We start from the raw sequence: 26,527 nt of genomic DNA, 5'->3' as shown, positions 1-26,527 counted from the left end.
ATGACTGCGTAGCTCTTTGAACACAATGGCCAAATGATGCCTATGCTCCTCTTCATTCTTTGAGTAGACTATCATGTCATCAAAGAATGTACCAACAAACTGCTGGTGTGGACGGAAAATTCTGTCTATCATCCTATTGAACATAGCAGGAGCATTTGTGAGACCAAAGGGCATCACTAAAAATTCATAAAGGCCAAACGTCGTTCTAAAAGCAGTCTTGTGCACATCCTCTGATCTAATGCGGATATGATGGTACCCACTCTTTAGATCTATCCTGCTAAACATAGCCGCTCCTTCTAATTTGTCCATAATATCATCAATTCTAGGTATAGGAAACCTATTCTTGATGGTATTTTTGTTCAGTGCACGTTAGTCGATGCACATACGCCATGAGCCATCCTTTTTCTGCACCGACAACACTGGAGAACAGAATGGAGATGAACTGGGCTGAATCAGCCCCTTTTCTAACAGCTCCTGTACTTGGCCCATTATCTCTTTCTGCTGAGCCGCACTAACCCTGTACGGAGGCTTATTTGGTGGGCTACTGCCTGGCACCAAATCTATCGCATGGTCCTCGGGTCTCTCTGGCGGTAATTGAGACGGTAATGAATCGGAAAAGCAGTCACTATACTGTTGTAAAAACATTGATCTTTCTTTATCTAGCACAGATAAATTTGATTCATCACAATCTGACACTTCACGTGCAAAAACCAAGTACGCAGAAAGATGCTTTTTCATTACAGAAGTAATAGCAGAAGCTGATACAGTAGGAATAGACTCCCCTTTAAGCTTTACATCCAGAATGTGAGTCTTTCCCCTGCTCTGTACAGTGATCTTTTTGTTGTAGGCATCCAGGATTCCCTGTACACGAAACAACCAAGGAATACCTAACAACACATCACATCCGTCCAGTGGCATGATGTAAAATTCTTCGGCATGATCTCTCGAAGAGTAGGTTGCCGTGTGAATAAATCCTCATATCAGCCTCTGATGTCATCATATGCTCTGCATCTGCATACAAAGTGCTCCTCATCATCTAGCTCTGCTCTGCATACCCGGCATATCCGCTCCTCACTGTGGGTGTCTGATGCTCTTCTAGTTTCAATCTCTAGTTGATGTGAGGAAACCCTCAGCTGGCCAATAGCTACTCTCGAGCTGTGAGGCATGTAAGTATCCATGTATCGTGGTCAATGAATGAACCGGTCTGCTAGTATGTCCAGGAACTGATCTCGATAATGTGACCGTCTAGATGCCAGGTCGGGTGTGAGCCATGTCCGACTGGTGTAGAGCTGCCATAGATCCTGTCTGAGCACAGTGTTCCTCTCACTACGTGAGAGGCGGATGTGGGGTGAATCTGGGTCATATTGAAAGGGTGGTAGTCTATCCATGTCTAGACCCTGTCTGTCAAACCATGCTCTATTCGGAGTGTACCAAGCTCTGTCCTACCTTGTCTCTGAGATCCGTATAGCTGCCTCAAATGCTCTGCGTGTGAGTCTGTCTGCTGGGAGCTCTCTCATCCTCTGAATGAAGGAGATAGTTTGGAACAGTGCCTCTACTATCATGGGAGGTGCGGCTAGCACTGCTCTGATGATGTCATGTGGAAGTGTCGGCTTCCCGCGAAATAATCGCGAGATCATACGTACCTGGAGCCTCTCGACCGCACTCCACTGGGTGTTTGTGAGGCCTGGGGCCCAAACTGTCGCTGCATACATCATAGTTGGTGTGACTAATGTGTCAAATAGCCACCCCTTCGTACGGGGCTCCTGAAAGTGTCCGGTGACATTGCCGCTCTTAACATGGCCAACAATGCATACCCCCGTGTCAGTCTGTTTGTAGTTGCCTGTCTCATGGAGAAAAGACCAAGGAAACTCGTGAATATGACTCCAAGGTAGACATATGAAGTGACGACCTCTATCTGTCCGCCGGAGAGAGAGAGAGAGAGAGAGAGAGAGAGAGAGAGAGAGAGAGAGAGAGAGAGAGAGAGAGAGAGAGAGAGAGAGAGAGAGAGAGAGAGAGAGAGAGAAAGAGAGAGAGAGAGAGAGAGAGACGATAAAATGAAATGTTATATTAACGTCTTCAAAAGGCCAAAGTGACCTATGAGACCAGAAAGTTACAATGTGGTGGATCTGATACAAAGTCAGAGTAACAAGATGACAAAATGACAAAATAAAATACTATGGAATCCTAAACTGCTAGGTGTGGACTAGGCAGCTAAACAACTAGCTGGGATAGCTAGATCACAGGAGATCCAACATCGGTCGCTCGCGGATCTCATCAACCATGGTCAGTAGTCTGACCGGGCGTCGTGCATGTCAAGCCAAAGTGACCCGAATCCTCTGATGCAGCCTCTATCGATGCTGTGTAGTCTACCGCAATCGTGGGCGTCTGGATCTCCCCAGCTCAGTCGCTGGGTCAATCAATATGCCTCTGGTGTAAAGCGACGAGCTGTGCTGTGGTAGTAACTCCTCTGGGTGTCCAATGGCAGCTCTAAAGAAGTCTGTGATCTGTCTTTGAGACTGGCTAGCCTCTCCTCTTATCAGGCTCTCTGTGTGTTTGCGCAGCTCGAGCAAAAACAAACCCAGGCATCTTTGATCCTCGTACCGCATGACTCTAGAGAATGGTCCAAAGCCCTCTCTGAACAAGCAATGGAAGCGGTCTCGTATCTCGTAGTAGACGGGGCAGTGGCATGTGTAGTTCAACTCTGTCTCAGGCTCGATGTCACACAGGGGGCATGTCTTGGCCTCTGTTGATACTCCGCTGTATCTCCCAGTCTCGATCCGTAGCTGGTGTGAAGATGTGCGTATCTGGCCAATCCACAATCTCCTGACCATATGTGAAAGTAGGTGCTCATTTCCTGATCCACTGTGGTGTGGTGTTAAACACCATAACCTTGGTTTTACCAAGGTTTACACACAATCCACTATCCCCTGAAAAAGTGTGTAGTGCATCCAAATGTTGTTGCATACCCTTTGGTGAGTCGGATATCAACACAATATCATCAGCATATAACAACAATGGGATCCACTTCCCTGCCAACTGGGCACCTCTGTCACCCTCTCTGTCAATGTAATCAGACACCTCATCAACATACATACCAAATAGAGTAGGAGACAATGGGCAGCCGTGTTTCACCCCAATAGTAGAGTGAACTAAATCAAATACCCCTTCCGGAGTGCGTACATTTCCCATCATTGATCTGTACAAAGCCATAATCCCCCAGATCAACTCTATGGGCACTCCCATCTCCTGTAGTCTGCGCATCAATCGAGCTATCGGTACCATGTCAAATGCTTTGCGGAAATCCACAAAGCTACAGTAAATCTGTCTGCCATGTGACCTGCCCTCCTCAACGATGGCTCTGAGTGTCAAAATATGATCAAGAGTGGAGAAACCCCTCTTGAAACCGGCCTGACCCTTTGCCCGTACCCCCTCATCCTCTACCCAAATACTCAAGCGCTGCTCAAGAATGGATGCATACAGCCATGCCAATGTGTGTCCAACCTTAATAGTGCGGTAGTTCCGAGGCTCTGTAGGATCCCCTGCCTTGAAGATAGGCACAATAGTAGACAACCTCCAAGTCTCAGGTAACCCCTCACACATGGCACGATTGAACAACACTGCAAGAACCTCCATCAGCATATCCCTAGCATGTATAAAGTTCTCCGCTACTAGACCGTCATGATCATATGCCCTCCCGGTCCTCATCCTGTCAATGGCCCTCTGTACCATCCCAGCAGTAAAGAAGGTGCTCGTAGCTGGGCATGGCTCTGTAGGGTCTGGAAGGGGTTCCTGTCCAGGAACCATATATAACGATGTCGCATACTGGCCCCACACATCAGGTGAAGTAATCACTGGGGGGAGGGGAGTGCTCATGAAAGAGTCGCCATGCCTCTCCTGAATCCGAGAGAGAGAGAGAGAGAGAGAGAGAGAGAGAGAGAGAGAGAGAGAGAGAGAGAGAGAGAGAGAGAGAGAGAGAGAGATGGATGGATGAAATGAAATGTTATATTAACATCTGCAAAAGGCCAAAATGACCTATGAGACCAAAAAAGTTACAATTGGTGAATCTAAAACCATGTCTGAGTACGGGAATTACAAAGTTACAAAGAACTAACACTAAAACACTAAGGAGAGAGGAAATGGGAGGGGGGGTTGGGAGTTTGTGGGTTCAGATGAAATCTCTCATCGGTCGCTGTCGGATCTCATCGACCTCCTCCATGGTCAGTACTCTGGTTGGGCGTCTTGCATGTCGAGCTAGAGTGATCTGTATCTTCTGTTGCAGCCTTCGTCGGTAGTGGGAGACCCCTCGAGGTCGTGGACGTCTGGACCTGCCAAGCTTAGTGGCTCGGTCAAGTAGTGTACCTCTAGTATGAGTAGGCTCTGAGATCTCCTGTAATGGCTGCTCCGTTGGCTCTCCTCTTGCTGGTGTAAAGAAATCTGTGATTCGTCTCTGAGACTGTGTTTCCCCTGATGTCCTCAGCAAGCTCTCCCTAAGTCTGCGCAGCTCTAGCAGGAACAATTCGAGACACCTCTGATCCTTGTATCTCATGACTCTAGAAAAAGGTCCCCCTTCTCTGAACAGGCAGTGGAAGCGGCCGCTTATCTCATAGTATGCCGGGCAGTGACGTGTGTAGTGCAGCTCTGTCTCTGGCTCTAAGTTACATAGTTACATATCCTGGCTCTCAAGTTTGCTATCATTTGTGTCCGTAAATCGAAAATTGCTGCCCCATCCATTCTTTTGGGTGAATATGTGCTGCCATGTGACCCAAACCATCTGGGAGGTGAGGTTATTTTCTTCCAAAGAGTAAGAGTGGTTCTTGAGCTACTCTCCGCTGCCCATGAAAAGGGCATGGCTGAGATCGCCAATCGACTATTTATCCTTGATTTTGCCTGAGATTCAAGACAACTACTCCTGAAAGGTTGCAATGGTAGGGTGATGATTCTCGTCTTTCCTCTGCCCTTCGAAGTGCACTTGATATCGTTTATGTGATGGTACCCAGAGTAGCTCAAAATGCATCAAACTGTGGATCGTCTTCCAATTTTCTGTTAGATGACCCAGATCCTTTCTTTTCTTCATTGTGATACCTGTTTGACCTTTGGGTCTCTGCCATGTCACAGTGTCTATGTTTCACAATCGAATATTAATTTTTTATGATTTCTGTTTTTCCAGTTGACATTGAAATTGTTTTACCTGTAATTCAGGTATCCTTGGACAACCTGCATGAGAGTATGAACCTAGGGTTGCCTATTTGGGGTTTATTTTGAAACGACTTGTCGGTTTCTGTTTTTCAGGTATTTCTGAACATGTTGCTCAAGAGCGTAAACCTAGAGTTGCCGCTCTGGCATCGGATAATGGTTTTGGAAGTATTGAGGGTATGGATTTGTTGTAATTGCTCTCAAGTAACTTTCTTTTTGCTTTATGATGCAATCTTAAATCATCAAAAAAGAAAAGTTTAGATTGAATGGTATTTATTATTTGTTGTGTTTGCTCAATGTGTACTTTTTGTGTCTGTATTGGCAGGGGTTTTGTGTGGAAGCAAGGATACTACGTCTTCTATTTCAAACCTTTGACATGTACGATAGAGACTTTACTCAGGTTTTTTAATGGACATACTCTTTAACAATGACACATTTTTTGTAATGGAATGAGCTTGTGCTTTCTTAAGACTTTTCTTTTGTGATATGACTGCCATTGTCTTGATGTTGCAAAACAAATGCAGTATATGCAGTCATTTCTAACTATTACTTCCTATTGACTGAAACATTCCTTAGGCGTCCAGAGAATACAAATGTGGTGGCTGGTATGGTGAGAGTACTCGCCAATGTTGTGACAAATGTCCAGGTATTTCTCTTGTAAATGCATTTTATATGGTTTGACACAAGAAGCTGTAATAGCACAAATGTCATATTAACAAGTTGCTATGTGCATGAATATCTTTATGTAGACTTTAATTCCATTATGTGTCTTTTTAAAGTGGATAAAGCATTTAGTGCAGAGACAACAGAAGAGTCTTTGGAGAGACAAGAAGTGTCTTCAGGTTCCAACAGGTCAGAGACTGAGAGAGCTAGGGGAAGGGAAGCTAAGAAGAGGAGAAGGCGATAAGAGGTATGTAGTGGCGCCTCTGGTCAAATAGGTATACAGGCGTAGGGATTCTCCATAGGATCCACCTCTTTAGGCTAGCTCTTCTTCGGCAGAGATACGACCTCCTTCTCTTGAGCCGGCTAGAGTTCTTGGGGACATTGCTATGCCTTCATGTAATTTTGACAGAGATTATATTCCTCTAGCTGTGCACATGGAATAGTATGACGAGACATTTCCCCCTCTTGGATCAAATCACAAGAATCGAGATATGAGAGACTTTTGAAAACCGAGAAGTAGCCTTGGTCATTTTTTGTATATTTCTTGAATGTTTTTGGGATCACACTACTATGATGATCGGCCTTGTACATTTATCTTGAGGCTATGCCCTTGAGATGTTTGTTTGATAAGGTCCGTGCCACACGTGTCTGCCTGGACGTGTGTGCCGGTGAGGTGGCATCGGTGTCACGTGTGCATTGCAGCCATGTGGACATGCTGAGAGAGAGAAATGAAATGAAATGAAATGTTATATTAACGTCTTCAAAAGGCCATAGTGACCTATGAGACCAGAAAGTTACAAGGTGGTGGATCTGATACAAAGTCAGAGTAACAAAATAACAACAGTACAAAACAAAGATATATACTATGGGATCCTAGACTGGTCGATGTGAACTAGGCAAAAATGGGCGGCTTGCTGGGATAGCTGAATCACAGGAGATCTAGAATCGGTCATTGGCGGATCTCATCAATCTCCTCCATGGTTAGTAGTTTGACCGGGCGTAGTGCATGCCTGGCCAGAGTGCTCCGAATCTTCTGACATAGCCTCCGACAATGCTGTGTAGTCCTCCGCAGTCGTGGGCGCCTGGATTTCACCAATTCAGTCGCTCGGTCGATCAGTGTGCCTCTGGTGTGAGACGAGGGGGAGCTCTGCTGTGGGAGTGGCTCTTGCGGCTGTCCCGTGTCTGCTCTCAAGAAGTCTGTGATCCGTCTTTGAGATTGGCTAGCCTCGCCACTCATCAAGCTATCTCTGTGTTTGCGCAGCTCGAGCAAGAACAAACCCAGGCATCTCTGATCCTCGTATCCCATGACTCTTGAGAGTGGTCCAAAACCCTCTCTCATCCAGCAATGGAATCGGCCTTGTATCTCGTAGTAGACGGGGCAGCGGCATGTATAATGCAACTCTGTCTTAGGCTCCATGTCACACAAGGGGCATGTCCTGGCTCTGCTGGTACTCCGTTGTATCTCCAAGTCTCCATCCGCAGCTGGTGAGAAGATGTGCGTAACTGGCCAATAGCACATCGTATCCCACGAGACAAGTGGGTGTCCATGTATGTGGGTCTCGTCACAAAACCATCCTCCGTAAGCTGGCGAAGATGGTCTCTGTAGAAAGCCATCTTCGTGCCCAATTCCTGTGTTGGCTGTATCCATGTCCTCCTGGTGTCTAGCTGGGTCAGGTCTTGGCGGATGAGCTTGGTGATCTCTGACTGTGTAAGAGTGAGAGATGGTGCATCCAATGAGTATTGGAATGGTGGCAGGCTGTCTATGCTGAACCCATACACCTGAAAACATGATGCCATATCCCCATACCAGCATGTTTTATCTCCTTGCATGGCTAACTGTCGAGAGGACTCAAGTGCAATGCGAGCATATCTGTCTCTAGGAAGTTCCCATGTGCGGTTTATGAAGGAGACTGATCTGGTGAGCGCCTCAACCACTAGTGGGGGGGCTGCTAGCTCTGCTCGGATAATGGCCCGTGGTACTCATGCCTTGGCTCTAATGAGCCGCGAGATCATAGCGAGGAGAGGTGTCTCCATGTTCCCCCATCCATCTGTGCGACTCGACCTCCCGTGGTGATCCAATGAAGGTCCCCATATCTCAGCTCCATAGAGCAATGCTTAAGCCATCAAAGTGTCAAAGAGCCAGAGCTTCGTCCGGGGTTCCTGAAACTAAACCTGCGAACACATCTTCTCCAATCTACCCAATGCTGCGTGGGCTCTAGTCAGTCTGGTCTATGCTGTTCTTCTGAGTGAGAATGGAGGTCCGCTAAAAACCACTCCTAGGTAAGTGTAAGCATCTGTGTACTCCACAGTCTCCTGGCCGTATGTGAATGTAGGTGCTGACCTCCTGATCCATTGTGGGGTGGTTTTAAACACCATAACCTTGGTTTTACCAAGGTTGACAGACAAACCACTTTCGTGGGCAAACCTATGCAAAGCATCCAATTGACGTTGCATTCCCTCTGGAGATTCAGAGATCAACACTATATCATCAGCATATAACAAAAGTGGAATCCATGTCCCTACCAACTGTGCACCTCTATCACCATCGCTCTCAATGTAGTCAGAAACCTCATCCACATACATACCGAAAAGAGTAGGAGAGAGCGGGCAGCCTTGCTTCACCCCAATAGTGGAGTGAACCGGTGTAGAAAGTCCCTCAGGGGTGCGTACGCCGTACATGCCCTACCACTGATCTGTACAATGCCATGATCCCCCAAATGAGCTCTGTGGGTACTCCCATTTCCTGTAATCTGCTCATCAATCTAGCGCTGGGTACTCTGTCAAAAGCTTTGCGGAAGTCCACAAAGCTACAATAGATCCGTCTCCCATGAGATCTGCCCTCCTCGATGATGGCCCTGAGTGTCAGGATATGGTCAAGAGTAGAGAAGCCTCTCCTGAACCCTGCCTGCCCAGCTGCACGCATTCCTTCCCTGTCTGCCTATCTACTCAGCTGTTTCGCAAGAATGGTTGCGTACAACCGTGCCAGTGTGTGTCCAATCATGATAGTGCTATAATTACCAGGCTCCATGGGGTCTCCTGACTTGGAAGATAGGTACAATCGTAGATAGGCTCCAATTGTCCGCTAGGCCCTCACACATGGCATGGTTAAACATAACTGCTAGAAGCTCTGCTAGTAGGTCTTTGGCATGCATGAAATGCTCAGCAACTAAGCCATCATGATCATATGCTCTCCTAGTCCTCATCCTGTCAATGGCTTTCTTCACCATCTCAGCGTCGTTGAAAAAAGCACACGTGTGTGGGCATGGATCGGGGGGGGGGGGTTGGGAAGGGGCGGCTTTTGAGGTACTGTGTACAAAGATGATGCGTACTGACCCCAGGACTCTGTGGAGGAAATAACGGGGGGGGGGGGGGGGGGGAGTGGACTGCTCATGAAAGAGCCGCCACGCTTCACGCGAGTCCTGACTCAAGAATAGCTGGTGTAGATCCTGCTCGAGTTGAGCCAAAAAAGCCCTCTTCTTCCGCCGCACCAGGCGTCGGAAGTCAATCTGTGACTGTCTGTAAGTGACGTCCTCCAAAAGCACCTCCCTCTGAAGTCTAGCTCTAGTCTGGCGGCACTCCTCATCGTACCAGCTGTTCTGAGGCATGCTCCCTGATCGGCTTCTCTGCTCAGGCTAGGTGTGTGGGTACGCCTCTGCTGCTGTATCATGTAATGTCTGTGTCAGTATAGTAGTTAGCTCCTCCAGAGGTCGCCGCGGGTCCTCAGTGCAAAGGCGTCTGTAGATCGCGTCTATGTATACAGAATCCGTCTCCCGTGTGAAGGTGTAGCGAGTAGGGGTTGCTACCCGTGGCTTGTGTTCTACACTGAACTGGAAGGAGATGGTCATTGACACCAGAGCATGATCCACTGCCACTCCGACTGGTCTGGGCCACTGTGAGATCCTGGATACTAGAGATGAGATTCGGCTGTGCCGTGACATAGTCTACTGTGCTGGCTCCATGTCTGTGTGGGAAGGATGTAAAACCTCACGTTGCAGGAAATCTCTGTAGGCCGTTCAAGATGGCCAATCCATGTGCGGTGCCCATGTCTATCAGGTGTCGCCCATACTCAGTATATTCCACACCGTGTGATAGTGTAGACAGGCTTGTCTCTACAACATCTAGCTCTCTCAGCATCTCCTCTGAAGTATCATAAAACACTGTCTGGTGATGGGCAGTCCTAGCATTGAAGCCCCCTAGAATGATAATGTGACCATTAGAGAACTCCCATATGTCATCATCCAGAATAGAAAAAGGGACTGTCCTCTGGGTGATGCATAGACTGATGTACTCGGGGGATAGTAGCAAATAGCAATGTAAAGATATTTGCCTGTCTCTGCTTTCAGTCTCACCCACATGTACCTAGCCTGCTCATCCCTACGGGCTATATGTATCAATGGTTGCAGATCTTCTCTAAATAACACTGCCACTCCCCTCGAGCCCTGTCCTCTGTGCTCTGAGCGTGTCTCCTGTCTGTAAGCTGTCTCCCACCTGTATCCACTGATGTGAGGCATGGATTTCCCAGGGGCCTGGTGTGTCTCAGAGTAAAAGATGATGTCTCTTCCATTAAAGCTATCCTCAAAAGCACCCACATCAAGACGCATAGATCCATTACAGTTCCAGGCAACCACTTTGAGTGTGGTCTCATAAGTCTCGCACCGTCATGTGGAGCGTCGCTCTAGTATTACCACTCTTCCATCTCGGTAAAAGGCAATCTTGCCTTTTCCCCTTTCCGCTCTAGTCTCTGGTATTACTTCTTGCATATGAGTGATCTGCGAGAGGGTGAGATCATCCCCGAGAAAGATGCCCGTCTCTTTAAGAGTTGGTCTTTTCTTCAAGGACTTCTTCGCTTCCATGGAGGGAAAGAAGAGAATGAGTGCTCTTTCTTTTGAGGTTTCCCCACTGCTTCCATTTTTCTTTATGTTGCCCACTCTCCATGTTCTTGTGTGCCATAGTAACAGGGGACGCCCTTTTTCGGGCTTCCCGTCCCCACTTGCCGTCCCGCTCTCTTTTTTACACTAAAAATCCATTTCAGCCCCGTCCCCCGTCCCCCGTTCCCCCGTCCCAAAATGCGTCCCTTGTGACTATGTTGTGTGCGTCGGTTGATGAACCCCCATCAAGGCCATGAGTTCTTTTATCTCGTCGTCCACATTGCCTTTGTCTTTAAGAACGCAAATTCTCACATGTAAAGCGCGCACCCGTCTTCTTTGCTCCTCCTCTAGTGTCTGATTAATGATAGTAGGTGTGGACGTGGGCGTTATCTCGTTGCCTTTTCCTTTCTTGGCCACCTTGATCCATTTCTCGGCTTCATCTGCCTTCTATTGAGTTTTGGTAAGAACATCCACCCAAGAAGTCGTCATCTCTTTGTGTTGCTCTTCTCCCTCTTTGATGGCCCGTACTTGTTCCTTGATCGTGTTGATTTCTTCGATTACTGAGTGTTGCAGTTCGCCCTCTTCCAATTTGTGTTTCTTGATCGTGCTTCGGCGAGGTCTTTCTTGAGTGACGCAATCTCTTCACACTGAGTCGTCACTCGGTCTTCTAGCGTAATTATCTTGCTCTCTTGGATCAGCAGGCGTCCTTCGAGCATGTTTATTGTGCCCAAGAAATTGCAGCTCATCTTGGTATTGGTCTCCGTCATTTCCTCTTTGCACTTTTGAATGGCATCCTCTAGGGGTTCGCCTTTATCGTTCAGCTTCCTGATGCTTGATCGCCGTCCGTAAAAGAGCCACTAAGCGCACGTGTGCATCCACACTAGCAGCGGGCGCGGTAGCTGGGCGAGTGGGGTAACGCGAGGAGGTATGGCTAGGGAGAGGCAGCGATAGAGTACGGACGAGAGAGAGAGAGAGAGAGAGAGAGAGAGAGAGAGAGAGAGAGAGAGAGAGAGAGAGAGAGAGAGAGAGAGAGAGAGAGAGAGAGAGAGAGAGAGAGAGAGAGAGAGAGAGAGAGAGAGAGAGAGGAACTGAAATGAAATGTTATATTAACGTCTTCAAAAGCCCAAAGTGACCTATGAGACCAAAAAGTTACAATGTGGTGGATCTGATACAAAGTGAGAGTAACAAAATAACAACAATACAAACCAAAGATATATAATATGGTCGATGTGAACTAAGCAAAATGGGCGGCTTGCTTGGATAGCTGGATCACAGGAGATCTAGCATCGATCGTTGGCGGATCTCATCAATCTCCTCCATGGTAAGTAGTCTGACCGGGCGTCGTGCATGCCTGACCAGAGTGCTCCGAATCTTCTGACGTAGCCTCCGTCGATGCTGTGTGGTCCTCCGTAGTCGTGGATGTCTGGATTTCCCCAGCTCGGTTACTCGGTCGATTAGTGTGCCTCTCGTGTGAGACGAGAGGGAGCTCTGCTGTGGGAGTGGCTCCTGCGGCTATCCTGTGTCTGCTCTGAAGAAGTCTGTGATCTGTCTTTGAGACTGGCTAGCCTTGCCACTCATGAGGCTATCTCTGTGTCTACGCAGCTCGAGCAAGAACAAACCCGGCCATTTGTGATCCTCGTATCCCATGATTCTTGAGAGTGGTTCAAAACCCTCTCTGAACAAGCAATGGAAGCGGCCTCGTATCTCGTAGTAGACGGGGCAGCGGCATGTGTAGTGCAACCCTGTCTCAGGCTCCATGTCACACAAGATGTCCTGGCCTCTGTTGGTACTCTGCTGTATCTCCCAATCTCAATCCGTAGCTAGTGAGAAGATGTGCGTAACTGGCCAATAGCACATTGTATCCCATGAGACAAGTGGGTGTCCATGTATGTGGGTCTCTTCACAAAACCATCCTCCGCAAGCTGGCGAAGATGGTCTCTGTAGAAAGCCATCTTCGTGCCCAATTCCTGTGCTGGCTGTATCCATGTCCTCCTGGTGTCTAGCTGGGTCAGGTCTTGGCGGATGAGCTTAGTGATCTTTGACTCGGTCGATCAGTGTGCCTTTGAGAGAGAGAGAGAGAGAGAGAGAGAGAGAGAGAGAGAGAGAGAGAGAGAGAGAGAGAGAGAGAGAGAGAGAGAGAGAGAGAGAGAGAGAGAGAGAGAGAGAGAGAGAGAGATGTTATATTATATTAACTTCTTCGAAAGCCAAAGTGACCTATGAGACCAGAAAGTTACAATGCGGTATATCTGATATAGAGTCAGAGTAACAAAATAAATTAAACTAGGATAACAAGATATAAATACTGCGGAATCCTAAACTAAGCTGATAGGTTTGAAAGGTGAAAGGCGTGAAATGTGTGAACTAAGTAGTACAATGTGTAGACAATATGGGAGGGAAGTAGAGATCCATCTTCATAGAGATCCATCTTCATTTGCACTCTGGACGATGAAAAAGTATGTCTCGAATCCTTTGCTGTATCCTCCTTCGAAACTGTGTAGCTCCTCTTCTCCATCGGGGTCGTCTAGATCTCCCTAGCTCCAATGCTCGGTCTATGAGAATGCCAGTAGTGCGGGCAGACCTGTCCAGTGTTGGCTGCTCCTCTGTCTGTTCTTCTGGGTGTACAATATCTACTGAAAATAAATTTGTGATCTATCTCTAGGGTTGTCTCTCTTCAACTCTCCTCAATAAACTTTCTCTATGCCTGTGTAACTCAAGTAGATATAGCCCAAGACATCTCTGATCCTCATAACTCATGACCCTAGATAGAGGCCCGAAACCTTCTCTGAATAGACAATGAAAACGGCCTCGTATCTCATAGTACACTGTGCAATGACATATGTAATGTACCTTTGTCTCTGACTCTAGATGGCATAAGCGGCATATCCTGCTATCTGCTGGTGTTCCTCTGAATCTTCCAATCTCAATCTCGAGCTGATGTGAGGACGTGCGTATCTGGCCAATGGCACAACGCAAACTATGAGAAAGATGCGTGTCCATATAGCTAGGTTGAATAACAAACGCATCCCTCGTGAGGTGGAGAAGATGCTCTCTATAGAAAGCCATCTTTGTGCCCAACTCCTTTATCGGCTCTATCCATGTCCTCCTCGTGTCCAGCTGGATCAGATCCTGACGAATTAGTCTATTAATCTCTACCCGCGTCAAAGACCTCAAGGGTGCCTGTAGAGAGTATTGAAAAGGAGGCAACTTGTCCATGGTGAAACCATGCGTGTGAAACCATGATGCCATCTGTGCATACCAGCATGATGTATCCCCATTAAGAGCTAATTGTCTGGAGGACTCTAGAGCCACCATGGCATATCTGTCTCTGGTAGTATCCCACAGACTATGTACAAAGGAGACTGATCTGGTAAGCGCCTCAATCTCCATAGGGCGGGGGGGGGGGGCAACTAATGCCGCTCGAATGATATCATTCGGTACTGAAGCCTTGGCTCTAATCAGCCGAGAGATCATAGATACCAAGGGCTTCTCCATTTGCCTCCAACCATCCTGGCCTACAGAAGGTCCCCAAACCTGCACCCCATATAACATAGTAGAGGCAACCAAAGTATCAAAGAGCCATAACTTTGTCCTAGGTTCCTGGAACTGAACTTGCGAACACATCCTCTCCATTCCTCCTAGGGCCGCACCAGCTCTAGTTAGTCTAGTCTCTGCTGCTCTTCTCAAAGAAAATCTCGGCCCAGTAAAGACTACCCCCAGGTAAGTGTAGGCTTCTGTATACTCCATAATCTCCTGACCATATTTGAAAGTAGGTACTGATCTCCTGACCCATTGCGGTTTGGTGTTAAACACCATAACCTTGGTTTTACCTAGATTTACACACAATCCACTATCCTCTGCAAAACTGCGTAGTGCATCCAAATGTCGTTGCATAGCTTCTGGTGAGTCAGATATTAGCACAATATCATCAGCCTATAGCAACAATGGGATCCACGTCCCTGCTAGCTGGGCACCCTGTCACCCTCTCTGTCAGTGTAATCACACACCTCATCAACATACATACCAAATAGAGTAGGAGACAATGGGCAGCCCTATTTCACTCCAATAGTAGAGTGAACTAAATCAGATACCCCTTCCAGAGTGTGTACATGTCCCATCACTGATCTGTACAAAGCCATAATCCCCCAAATCACCTCTATGGGCACCCGCATCTCCTGTAGTCTGCGCATCAATCGAGCTCTTGGTACCATGTCAAATGCTTTGGGAAAATCCACAAAGCTACAATAGATCCGTCTCCCATGTGCTCTGCCCTCCTCAATGTTGGCCCTGAGTGTCAGAATATGATCAAGAGTGGAGAAACCCCTCCTGAAGCCGGCTTGACCCTTTGCTCGTACACCCTCGCCCTCTGCCCAATTACTCAAGTGTTGCTCCAGAATAGATGCATACAACCGTGCCAATGTGTGTCCAACCATAATATAGCGGTAGTTCCGAGGCTTTGTAGGGTCACCAGCCTTGAAGATAGCACAATATTAGACAACCTCCAAGTCTCATGTAATCCCTCACACATGGAATGATTGAACAACACTGCGAGAACCTCCATCAGCATATCCCTGGCATGTATAAAGTGCTCCGCTATTAGACCGTCATGATCATATGCCTTCCCGGTCCTCATCCTATCGATGGCCTATTGTACCATCTTAGGTGTAAAGAAAGTGCTCGTAGCTGGGCAGGCTTGGTAGGGTCTGGAAGGGGTTCCTGGACCTGTCGAGGAAGTGTATATAATGATGTCGCATATTGGCCCCACGCATCAGGTGAAGTAATCACTGGGGGAGGGGAGTGCTCATGGAAGAGTCGCCATGCCTCTCTTGAGTCCCTACTCAAGAACATCTGATATAAGTCTCGCTCCATCTGAGCTAGGTAAGCTCGCTTCTTCCGTCGCACAAGGCGTCGGAAAGCAATCCAAGACTGTCTATAAGTGATAACTCCTAAAAGAAGATCCCTTTGAAGCCGGGCTCTCATCTCTCTGCACTCCTCATCATACCAACTATTCTGGGGCATGCTCCCTGAATGACGTCTCTTGCCCGATTGAGTGTGTGGGTATGCCACTGATGCAGCCCCATGCAGTGTCTCAGTTAGTAGAGTGGTGCACTCCTCCACTGAGAGGCCTGTACCATTTGTGCCAGCTGTGCCTCCCAATAGACAGTCCCAGATCTCCTCTGTATAAACGAAATCACTCTCTGGTGTAAATGTATAGCGGGTGTGTGACCTGCCTCCTGATGTCTCGGTTGTACTATACTGAAATTTAATGGACAGTGTCAAGAGAACATGATCTACTGCTATGCCCACTAGCGTGGCTCCCACTGGGAAATCCTAAATGCAAGGGACAAAGCTCGGTTGTGTCATAACATAATCCACTGTAGTGGCCCCATGTCTATGTGGAAAGCATGTGAAACCGGCTGCTCTAGGAAATCGTTGTAAGCCATTAAGTATGGCTAATCCATGTGTAGTGGTCATTTCCATGAGGTATCTCCCATACTCCGTCTGCTCTCTGTCATGTGAGCATCTGTCAAGTCCCAACTCACCCACATCCAGCTCTCTAAGCATCTCATCTGAAGTGTCGGAGAAGACTGTCTGCGAGTTGCCCGTTCGGGCATTGAAGTCCCCTAGGAGAATGATATCACCATCCCTAGAAAACTCCTAAATGTCATCATCTAGAATAGAGAAAGGCGACTGCCCTCTGGATGCAGCATACATTGATGTACTGGGAGGAAAGTAACATATGGCGATATATAGTAACGTGTCAGCTCTCAGTCTCACCCACATATATCTAGGATGATCATCTCTTCGTACAATATGCAGTAATGGTTGTAGTTCCTCTCTGAATAGGTGCTACTCCTCTTGAACGTCTACTCCCATGCTGAGATCTCGCATTTGTCTTGTGAGCTGTCTCCCATCTGTATCCCACCACATGTGGCATCACCTGTGTAGGGGCCTGATGAGTCTCTGAGAAGAATACAATATCCTTGTCTTTGAATCTGTTTTCAAATCCACCCACGTCTAACCTCATAGACCCATTACAATTCCAGGTAGCCATCTTCAGTGTGGTCCCATAGGTCTCATACCGTCATGCAGTGCGCCGCTCTAAAATCACTATGCGTCCATCTCTGTAGAAGGCTATCTTTCCCTTGTCCCTTGCCGCTGTAATCTCTGGCATTACCTCTCTCATATGTGCGAGAGCTGTGAGAGAGTTAGGTCATCACCGAGGAAAATATCTGTGTTGTTGAGAGTAGGCCTCTTCCTCAAGAATTCCTTCTTCTCTTCCAACGAGGGGAAGCGTAGTATGAGAGCTCTCCCCTTTCAAGACTCTCCGGTGCCATCACTTTTCTTACCTACCCTCCATGCCTTTGTGTGAAAAGGCTTCTCCATTTCCATCATGGATGTAAGGGTTGTGACCTCTTTCTCCACATTGTTTATGTCCTTGAGACCGGTCACTCTCACATGCAGTGCTCGCATCTGCCTTCTTTGTTCCTCTTCGAGAGTCATGTTGATAAGCGTCGGTGTACAAGGAGTTTCTTGACCTTTCCCTTTCTTGGCAGCCTCAATCCATTTTTCGGCCTCGTCCGTCTTTTTTGTGTCCTTGTTATCATCTCCGCCCATGAAGATGTCTTTGCCACACTCATTTCTCTTCCTCTATGATCATCCTTACCTGTTCCTTGATTTCCTTGATTTCATCTATTACCGAGGGCTGAAATTCGCCTTCCTCTAGTCCATTGCTTACTCTATCAGCAAGCTCCTGTTTAAGGGCTGAAACTTCTTTTTTGAGTGTCTGTATCTCGGCGTTTGGGTTCTCCTGTCTGAGGGCTGAGACTTCTTCTTTGAGTGTCTGTATTTCTGCGTTAAGGCTCTCTTTCTCCTTCTTCCATTGTGCGTATTCATTGAAGACTATCTGAAGGAGGTTGGCCTTCTTCTTCCACCATCCTTCCATCTCTATTTTCCACTCCTTCATTTCTCTCTCCATCTGCGCCATCCGCTTATTCGTGAGCATGAAGGTTGCCTTTGCTCGCGACTTGCAAACAGGTGAGACATTGACAGCTTCCGTGTCCTATGCAGGGTCATCTTCAAGTGTGACAGTTTGTGCAACACCCATCAAGCATTCATGGCCTTTACGTTGATCCATTACGGTGTGGCCCAAAGAATCATTTTCCATTATAAAATTCAAGCTGTCTACTGAAGCAACACTGTCTACCATGGCTACAAGATGTTCACTGTCCTTGAGTAGTGCTGTCATATACCTTGTCAGTTCACCCTTTGTGACACCAAACTCTTTCATTCGCCGAACCTCCTGCACTGCCACATTGACTACTCCTCTCCAGTCCTTAGGCTCTGCAGAGATAGTTAAGGTGCTTACAGAACAGCCTTCCCTTCCCGAGTCACTGTTGTCAAGCTCCATTCCATTGAATGGTGGATGTGCTTTTTCGAAATCTGTGCTGGACTGAAGATCTCACGAGTTGTATAGAGATTGTGCAAAGCACTGACTATCGAGGGAAGTCCTGAACACACAATTTGCGCAAAAAAGGGGGGGGCCAAGGACGCTGAGGGCAGTCCGGCGAAGGAGAAAAGTTGCACACAGCAGGTGGCACAGAGCAGAGCAGAGGAGAGGCCACACGCAAAACAACAAAGGCAGCACAGCTTTGCAGAGGACGCGTAGGGCTGCCGGGATCCCTCGGGAGGGAAAGCGCAGGGTTGCTGTGTGGGTGTGTGTGAGAGAGAGAGAGAGAGAGAGAGAGAGAGAGAGAGAGAGAGAGAGAGGGAGAGAGAGAGAGAGTCACGTGACACATCCCAACCCTATGTGTTCGTGGACAAGCTACACTATAGCAGGGTTTCCGTCAAGTCCAGTCAAGTTAGATTAGAAGTGATCTGGCACTTTTGTGAGTCTGTTCGTAGACCGTGCATGCCCAGTCACTCAGTGTAGATGCATATCCTCTGGTTGCACACCGCATAAGCATAACCATAAGCATAAGCATTTCCATCAGATTCCATCAGAGTCAGTTTGGGGATTTTTCAAGTGACTTTAGCCTAATTTTCCCTATATTTAACGTTTTTCACTTATTTATTAAGTGACTTTTGTTGGGTACTCAGTAGGGCAAATTGGGTAAGTTAATATATAAGCAAACCCAAGTTAACACAATTTGGCAGATGAGCCAAGGAGCACAGCAGGCTACCAAGCAACAGGTGTTCCCTCCCTCTCTCAGCATGACCTTCTCCAAGACAACTTGGTGAGGCCCCTTCACCCACCCGCAGCCATCAGCGTTTTGGAATCGCCCTCTTCTAGCAGATCTTGGCGTTCCCATTACCATCAGCCATCGCCAGTACCCTCCATCAGTTGGCGTTTTCCCCTAGCACCAACATCAGCGTTTTCAGTCCATTCACTAACGCCAGCAAGACAGATACATCAGCGTTTTTGCGTCAGCTTTTCTAGCGTTTTTCAACAGTAGAGAACCTGCTGATCCAACGTTTTCTCAGCCAAGAAAACACCCTAAAAACGCAGCGAAGACAGCAGATACATCAGCGTTTTTACTCATCATTTCAGCCCCGACGAGAACAGTCAATTTCAGCCACAAATCAGCAGGGAAAACCAGTCATTTCAGCCCCCAAAAGTGGCACAGATTCTCAGCCCTTGCCCCTTTGTGGAGAGCAGATAAAGAAGCATCGAATTCAGCCCTAAAGTCTTCATTGTCTTCATCGACATAGTCCCCGTTTGCATCAGTCCATTGCATACGCATTGTACACCTTTGTACAATCAAAGTAGACCACTCTCGCCGACGAGAGTGGGCCTTCGGAGGAGGGTTTTACAACCTCTCGGGTGTCGTATCTCTTTTTTCTGCTTCTCTCAGTCTCATTCACTTGGACGCACAATATCCGCTCACTTCGTTCGTGATCATAGCATTTTCTACGGAAGGCTATCTCCTTCCCTCAGAAATAAAAGGAACCTTGAGCAGTAAAGATCACTAACCTTGAGAAAATACAACATTCATTCCGCTACACCTAACATTGGTATCAGAGCTTTAGAAGTGTTCTGCATTACTCAAGGAAAGAACCGCAAGAATTTTTTTGCTTGTTGCAATCGCACGAACCCAAGTTACTTGGGCGTGGCGATTCCTAATCGTGTTTTGTTGAAGAGTGACAGGAATCCCAAGAAAGAAGGGCTTGTCCAGCCTCCCCTTGTGTCTCTTTTCACTCATTGAGAGCGGACCGTGCACTTAGCGGCCGGCCAATCGACATGAGGTGGGAAAAAGCAACCTTGGTGTGAGCGCAAGGGACGCCAAGGGATGCACCCGCAGAACGGAGTAGAACTCGGGTGAAGAGAAGATCCTTCTCCAACGCGATTTGCAAGCGGAAGAAAACCTTAAGAACCCCAAGAACCCAAGACCCTCAAGACTCAAGAACCTCAAGAACCCAAGATTCTCATGAAACAAGGACCTCAAGACCTCAAGATTCTCAAGAATCAAGGAGTTCCTCAAGTGGCGCAAGCCACGATGCGGATTCACACAATCCAGTCACAGACAAGTTGACTTTCAGTAAGTATGACGGTAAGATGGATGCTACTGTTATTCATTCTTGGTTGCATCAATTTAATGCTTATTTTGCGACAACTAAGAAAACATGCAATAGCAAAGTTTTGACGGCAGCTATGTACCTTGCCGGTGATGCCATAAAATTGTACCAGGCATGGCAAGAGGCACAGCTAGCCGCGCACCTAGAGGCAGCCGACGATTTCACACCCCTCTCTATTAGTTGGGTTGATTTCCAAGACAAGCTCAAGGCGCGGTTTATGCCACCTCAGTACCTTGCACGATTGAAGGACGATTGGCGACCTCTCAAGCAAAACGGTATGCCGGTTATGTCTTTCTCTAATCGTGTTTTGCAGCTCGGCACTCAATTACATAAATCGGATGCGAAGCGCAAGGAGGGATTTCTTTACGGATTTCACGAGTATATCAAGTATGATGTCGAAGTACTCGATCCAATCGATCTCAACAAAGCGGTAGCAATTGCACTCGCCCACAAGATGAAGCACAACAAAGGAAAGCCTAAGGAAAACAAGACTTCTCAAGGAACCTCGCAGAATTCTCAGAACACACAGAATGGTAAGAATGGTAATTCTTCTAGCCCTTCCTCCTATAATTCCTCGGAAAAGAACTCTAACAATGAATCGAAGGGTAAAGCTAAGACACTTGCAAAACCTAAGCTAACCCCTGATGAAAAATCTTCACAAGGAATTATAGGAGGATATATCACGGCTGAAGAAAAAGTGATTTATGCTAAAGAAGGTAGATGTTTTCAATGTCATGTCAAGGGTCACATCAAGAAGACGTGTCCTAAGACAGTCCCACCTAAAGAACCAAAGGCACCCACAACTACCACAAACTCTATCACAACACAACCTGCATCTTCTCATGACTCTGACACACACATTGATGAATCTCTCATGAAGTGTTACGGTCATGTAAAAGGACAACATTTTATCATATTGCTTGATCCAGGGAGTATGCATGATGTGATTAGTCCCCCTCTTGTTGAGAGAGTCCGCCTAGAGCTTAGTTAGAAATCTCCTATCGAAGTTTCTGGCTTCGCTCTTGGTATGGACTCTCTCATCATGAAGGAGTGCCTTGATGTGATGTTTATCGATCAGCAAGCTTCTTTTCGTAGGAAATTTCTTGTGTCTCCTCTCTCAAGATGTGATATGATTTTAGGCATGAAATGGTTTCGTGAATTGAACCCTCTCATTGATTGGGAGGCTCACTCTCAGTTTGCATGCCAAAACAGATTCCCCCCTCATCATTCGTGCTGAGGAGGGCTTGCATTCTTTGCCTTTCATCTCGCATGTGCAGGTAAAGCGTGAATTACGACGAGGAGCACAAGCGGCATTCATCTATGCTGCCCTTGTTTCCCAGAGCATTCAGGCTCCAGGTAAGTATTCGGAATTGTTTACGAAATTTAAACATCTCTTTTTGTAGGATGATCTTCCACCTCGTCTCCCACCGGAGAGGTCGGAGGACCATCGCATCGAGCTTATGGAGGGAGCGCAGCTTGCCAGTAAGGCTCCCTACCGTTTGAACAAGTCACAGGAGGAAGAGTTAGAGCGACAACTCACGGAGTTGGTGGCTAGAGGATTCATACGTCCAAGTGTAAGTCCTTTTGTTGCTCCTATGTTGTTCGTTTCGTTTGTGTGTTGATTAGAGGGCATTAAACAAGATAACCGTCAAGAACAAGTTTCCGATGCCTCGCATTGAGTATATGCTTGATAGGCTCAATGAGGCAAAGGTTTTCAGCAAAGTTGATCTCAAAAGTGGATACTATCAGGTACGGGTATTCAAAGGCGACATTTTCAAGACCGCCTTTCGCACCGAGCGAGGGCAATGAGAGTATATTGTTATGCCTTTTGGATTGACTGGAGCCGTGGGTACGTTCAATCGTCTCATGGTAGATCGTTTCGGCGACATGGTAGGGGTATGTGTGTTCATCTTTTTAGATGATATTCTCATTTTTTCTGCATCGTAGGGACAACATGAAAGAGATATCGAAAGGGTATTAACTCGTTTGGATGAGTGTCAGCTGTACATTGTAGCTAAAGAGTTTGAATTTTTTCTTGCTGAAGTCACTTATTTGGGTTATATCATTTCTGTAGAAGGCGTCAAGCTAGACCCCGCGAAGGTGGAACAGGTTCGTAATTGGGATTTGCCCAAAACTGCATATGATGTGTGTTCTTTTCTTGGTTTATGTCAAGCATATAGTTCGCACATAGAGAATTTTGCACGCATTGTTGCACCTATGACTGATGTTTTGAAAGGGGTAAAGACTCGCCGTCAGCGCGTAGACTTGCTCGAGGCAGCCATTGAGGCTTTCGCAGCTCTCAAGGTTGCGGTGACAGAAGCATCGTATCTTATCCTTGCCTCTTGGGATGACCCCTTTGAGGTATGGACGGATGCGAGATATGTCGCCAGAGGCGCTGTGCTCCAGCAGCATGGTCGCCCAGTAGCGCACATTGGAGTGATCGCCAATGTGGTGGTCACAGTTTTTTGAGCAATTTGGAGGTTTGATTGAGTATGTGCCTGAAAAAGCTAACCCGGTTGCAGATGCGTTGAGTCGCAAAAGATATATTTTGGCTCTTGAGTCAAGAACCACATTTTCTATACAGGGTGAGTCTTTTGACAGCATGAAGAACCAGTATGCAGATTCGGAGTTTGGTAAGTATTGGTTGTAGGCTCTTGCTTCCCAAGGGCCCAACAACTATCTCTTTCGTGATGGATTGTTATTTTTTCGTCAGCGTCTATGTGTGTTGCCCTCTCATAGGCCAACCATATTGCATGATGCACATGATTCTCTCACGGGTGGGCACAGGGGAATGAACACCACATTGGAAAAGATTGAACGTTTTTTTTATTGGCCTAAGATGTGGAAAGACGTGTTTCGTTATGTCACACAGTGCACCATAGGTGAAAAAGTAAAAGCTCCTCGGTGTAAGCAGCAAGGCCTCTTGCTTCCGTTGCCTATTCCCGAGGGACCTTTTCAGGATATCTCTATGGGATTTGTGACTAACTTACCACCAAGTTTGCATTCAAGGAAGACTCAATGTTTAACTATTGTTGATCGTTTCAACAAATTTTGCATGTTGATTCCTTGTAAGGCCACAGTTACTGCACAAGATGTTGCACGATTGTTCATAAAGCATTGGTACCCCCTCTGTGGTTTGCCAAAGTCCATTTTTTCAAATAGGGATGTTAAGTTTACGTCCAACTTTTGGCGTGGACTCTTTGAAAGTTTTGGCACAAAGTTGAATTTTTCATTTGCTTTTCATCCACAGTTAGATGGTCAAACGGAAATTTATAATCAGTTGGCTTTTGATATGTTGATGTTTTATGTTCATGATCAGCAGTTTCAATGGGAGCTCTATCTCCCATTGGTTCAGGCTATTCTCAATGATATCTTCTCTTCGCTATTGGTCGAACTCCGTATGAGGCAGCTTTTGGCCGCCGATTCCAGTCACTGTTGACTCGATCGGTCAGTCAAATGCCTGATGCCAATGCTGAGAGTCAGTCATTGGATGAGATTTCTGAGAGTGTGAAGCTTCGGCTAAGCAAGGCTCAGGAATCTTATTTTGGACAAGCTAACAAGCATCGTCAGGAGGTCTCGATCAAGCAAGGAGATTGGGTGTATCTACGAATCATGAAACAGCGTCTTAAGCAAGTTGGAAAGAAATGTCCTAAGTTATCTTTTCGTATGTATGGTCCATTTCCAGTCATCAAAAAGATTAATGAGGTTTAATTGAAATTGAAGTGGCCTAACTCATGGTCAATGCACAACATTTTCCATGTTTCTTGGTTGAAAGTGTTTTAGGGAACACCTCCAAAGGACGTTTCGGAAGAAGAAGATCCGGAGATCATCGATGAAGCAGAAGTTATGGAGCCGGAGCAAGTTTTTGTTACATCGGTTTTGCCATGGTTCGAAGAAACAAGTACGACAGTATTTTTTGAAGTTCAAAGATCGAGGAACCCATGAAGCGGTGTGGGTAGACGAAGAGTTCTTCCAAGATTATCGAGAGTTGTTGGCAGACTACAAGGAAGCCATGTAGCTCGGTTCCAGTACCTCACTTTAAAAAGGAGGGGATGTCATGTGACACATCCCAACCCTATGTATCCGTGGACAAGCTACACCATAGCAGGGTTTCCGTTAAGTCCAGTCAAGTTAGATTAGAAGTGATCTGGCACTTTTTTGAGTCTATTCGTAGACCGTGCATGCCTAGTCACTCAGTGTAGATGCATATCCTTTGGTTGCACACCGCATAAGCATAAGCAGTTCCATCAGATTCCATGAGAGTTAGCTTGGGGATTTTTCAAGTGACTTTAGCCTAATTTTCCCTATCTTTAATATTTTTCACTTATTTATTAAGTGACTTTTGTTGGGTACTCAGTAGGGCAAATTGGGTAACTTAATATATAAGCAAACCCAAGTTAACACAATTTGGCAGATGAGCCAAGGAGCACAGCAGGCTACCAAGCAACAGGTGTTCCCTCCCTCTCTTTTCCCTCCCTCTCTCAGCATGACCCTCTCCAAGCCAACTTGGTGAGGCCCCTTCACCCACCCGCAGCCATCAGCGTTTTGGAATCGCCCTCTTCTAGCAGATGTTCGCGAGCACCCTCCATCAGTTGGTGTTTTCCCCTAGCACCAACATCAGCGTTTTCAGTCCATTCACTAATGCCAGCAAGACAGATACATCAGCATTTTTGCCTCAGCTTTTCTATCGTTTGTCAACAGTAGAGAACCTGCTGATCCAGCGTTTTCTCAGCCAAGAAAACACCCTTAAAAATGCAGCCAAGACAGCAGATACGTCAGCGGTTTTACTCATCATTTCAGCCCCGACAAGAACAGTCAATTACAGCCATAAATCAGCAGGGAAAACCAGTCATTTCAGCCCCCAAAAGTGGCGCAGATTCTCAGCCCTTGCCCCTTTGTGGACAGCAGATTAAGAAGCATCGAATTCAGCCTTAATGTCTTCATCGTCTTCATCGACATGGTCCCGGTTTGCATCAGTCGATTGCATACCCATTGTACACCTTTGTGCAATCAAAGTAGACCACTCTCGCCGACGAGAGGGGGGTTTTCGGAGGAGGGTTTTACAACCTCTTGGGTGTCGTATCTCTTTTCTCTCCTTCTCTCAGTCTCATTCACTTGCACGCACAATATTCACTCACTTTGTTCGTGATCATAGCATTTTCCACGGAAGGCTCTCTCCTTCCCTAAGAACTAAAAGGAACCTTGAGCAGTAAAGATCACTAATCTTGAGAAAATACAACATTCATTCCGCTGCACATAACCCGGGGGGTACCATAAGTTAGACAAGTTGTGGGTTAGGTTTTTAAACCTAACCCCTTCTAAGCCACTCGGAAGAGTCCTGTAAGGTGGTAAAATTTCTCCTGCCTCTTTTGCTAGGGTTTAGGTCCCCTTTTGTCCTTTAGCCCATGCCATGTCATCACTTTGTGACATACCCCCCTCTTGAAAGAATTGTAATCGCCCTCGATTACGCATGCAAAGCCTCTCCTTACCCTTATGTTTCTATATGCATGGCTTCCCAAACCATGGTAGCACCCAATCATCTTCCTTCAGCTGTAAGTCACGTTGATGCATGTTTACTGCTTTCTTATGCCGTGCTTGGGACTTCTCCAAAGCCTCCCGTACCTTGGCAACAACAGTGTCCAGATCTTGTGTATATTGATCTTCTTCAAAAATCTTATCTTTGGTGCTCAGAATGGGTGGAACCTTCCTAACATCCTCAATAATCTCAAATGGTACCTTCCCGATAGACATATGAACTGTGATTTTAAGCAAACTTCACCAAGGGCAAATACTTCTCTCGTTGAGTCTTTTGATCAGAGATATACGACATTAACAAGTTCAAGAACACTAAATTGGTATCTCTGATTGCCCATTTGTCTTTAGGGTGAAACAAGGATGAGAATTGAAGCCTTGTGCTTATATTCTCCCAGATTGCCCTCCAAAACAAACTCGTGAAACGGAAATCTCAATTTGAAACTATAGACTCATGCATATCATGTAATTTGAAAATGTATGAGACAAACAGTTTAGCCGAATGGTCGCCTTTAATTTTGCTCTTTACCGGGATAAAGTGGGCATGCTTGCTGAATTCGTCAATGACTGTCCAAATGCCATCACCCCCACTTTGAGTCTTGGGAAGATAAAAAATGACATCCATTGCTATACTCTCCCAAGGTCCGCTAGGATAAAGGTTGTAGGAGACTAGGTGCCTTATGCCGATCAAATTTATG

The 26,527-nt window shown here is 46.7% G+C and overlaps 1 protein-coding gene across 4 annotated transcripts in view; it reads left to right on the top strand.

Annotated features, from left to right (window-relative positions):
* Positions 1 to 26,527, top strand: part of LOC147426432 (ARM repeat superfamily protein) — a 232,478-nt gene that overhangs the window by 110,889 nt on the left and 95,062 nt on the right. For all 4 annotated transcript variants that reach the window (XM_086498077.1, XM_086498078.1, XM_086498079.1 and 1 more), the window contains 3 exons: positions 5,290 to 5,370; positions 5,519 to 5,571; positions 5,770 to 5,839. In XM_086498077.1, the coding sequence (XP_086354203.1) occupies positions 5,290 to 5,370; positions 5,519 to 5,571; positions 5,770 to 5,839 (204 nt within the window). The remainder of the gene's footprint in view (positions 1 to 5,289; positions 5,371 to 5,518; positions 5,572 to 5,769; positions 5,840 to 26,527) is intronic.

Source organism: Adiantum capillus-veneris, chromosome 24 (genome assembly GCF_014529385.1).
Source record: "Adiantum capillus-veneris isolate H3 chromosome 24, ASM1452938v2, whole genome shotgun sequence".
Lineage (NCBI taxonomy): Eukaryota > Viridiplantae > Streptophyta > Polypodiopsida > Polypodiales > Pteridaceae > Adiantum > Adiantum capillus-veneris.
This window is presented reverse-complemented; position numbering and strand designations above follow the sequence as displayed.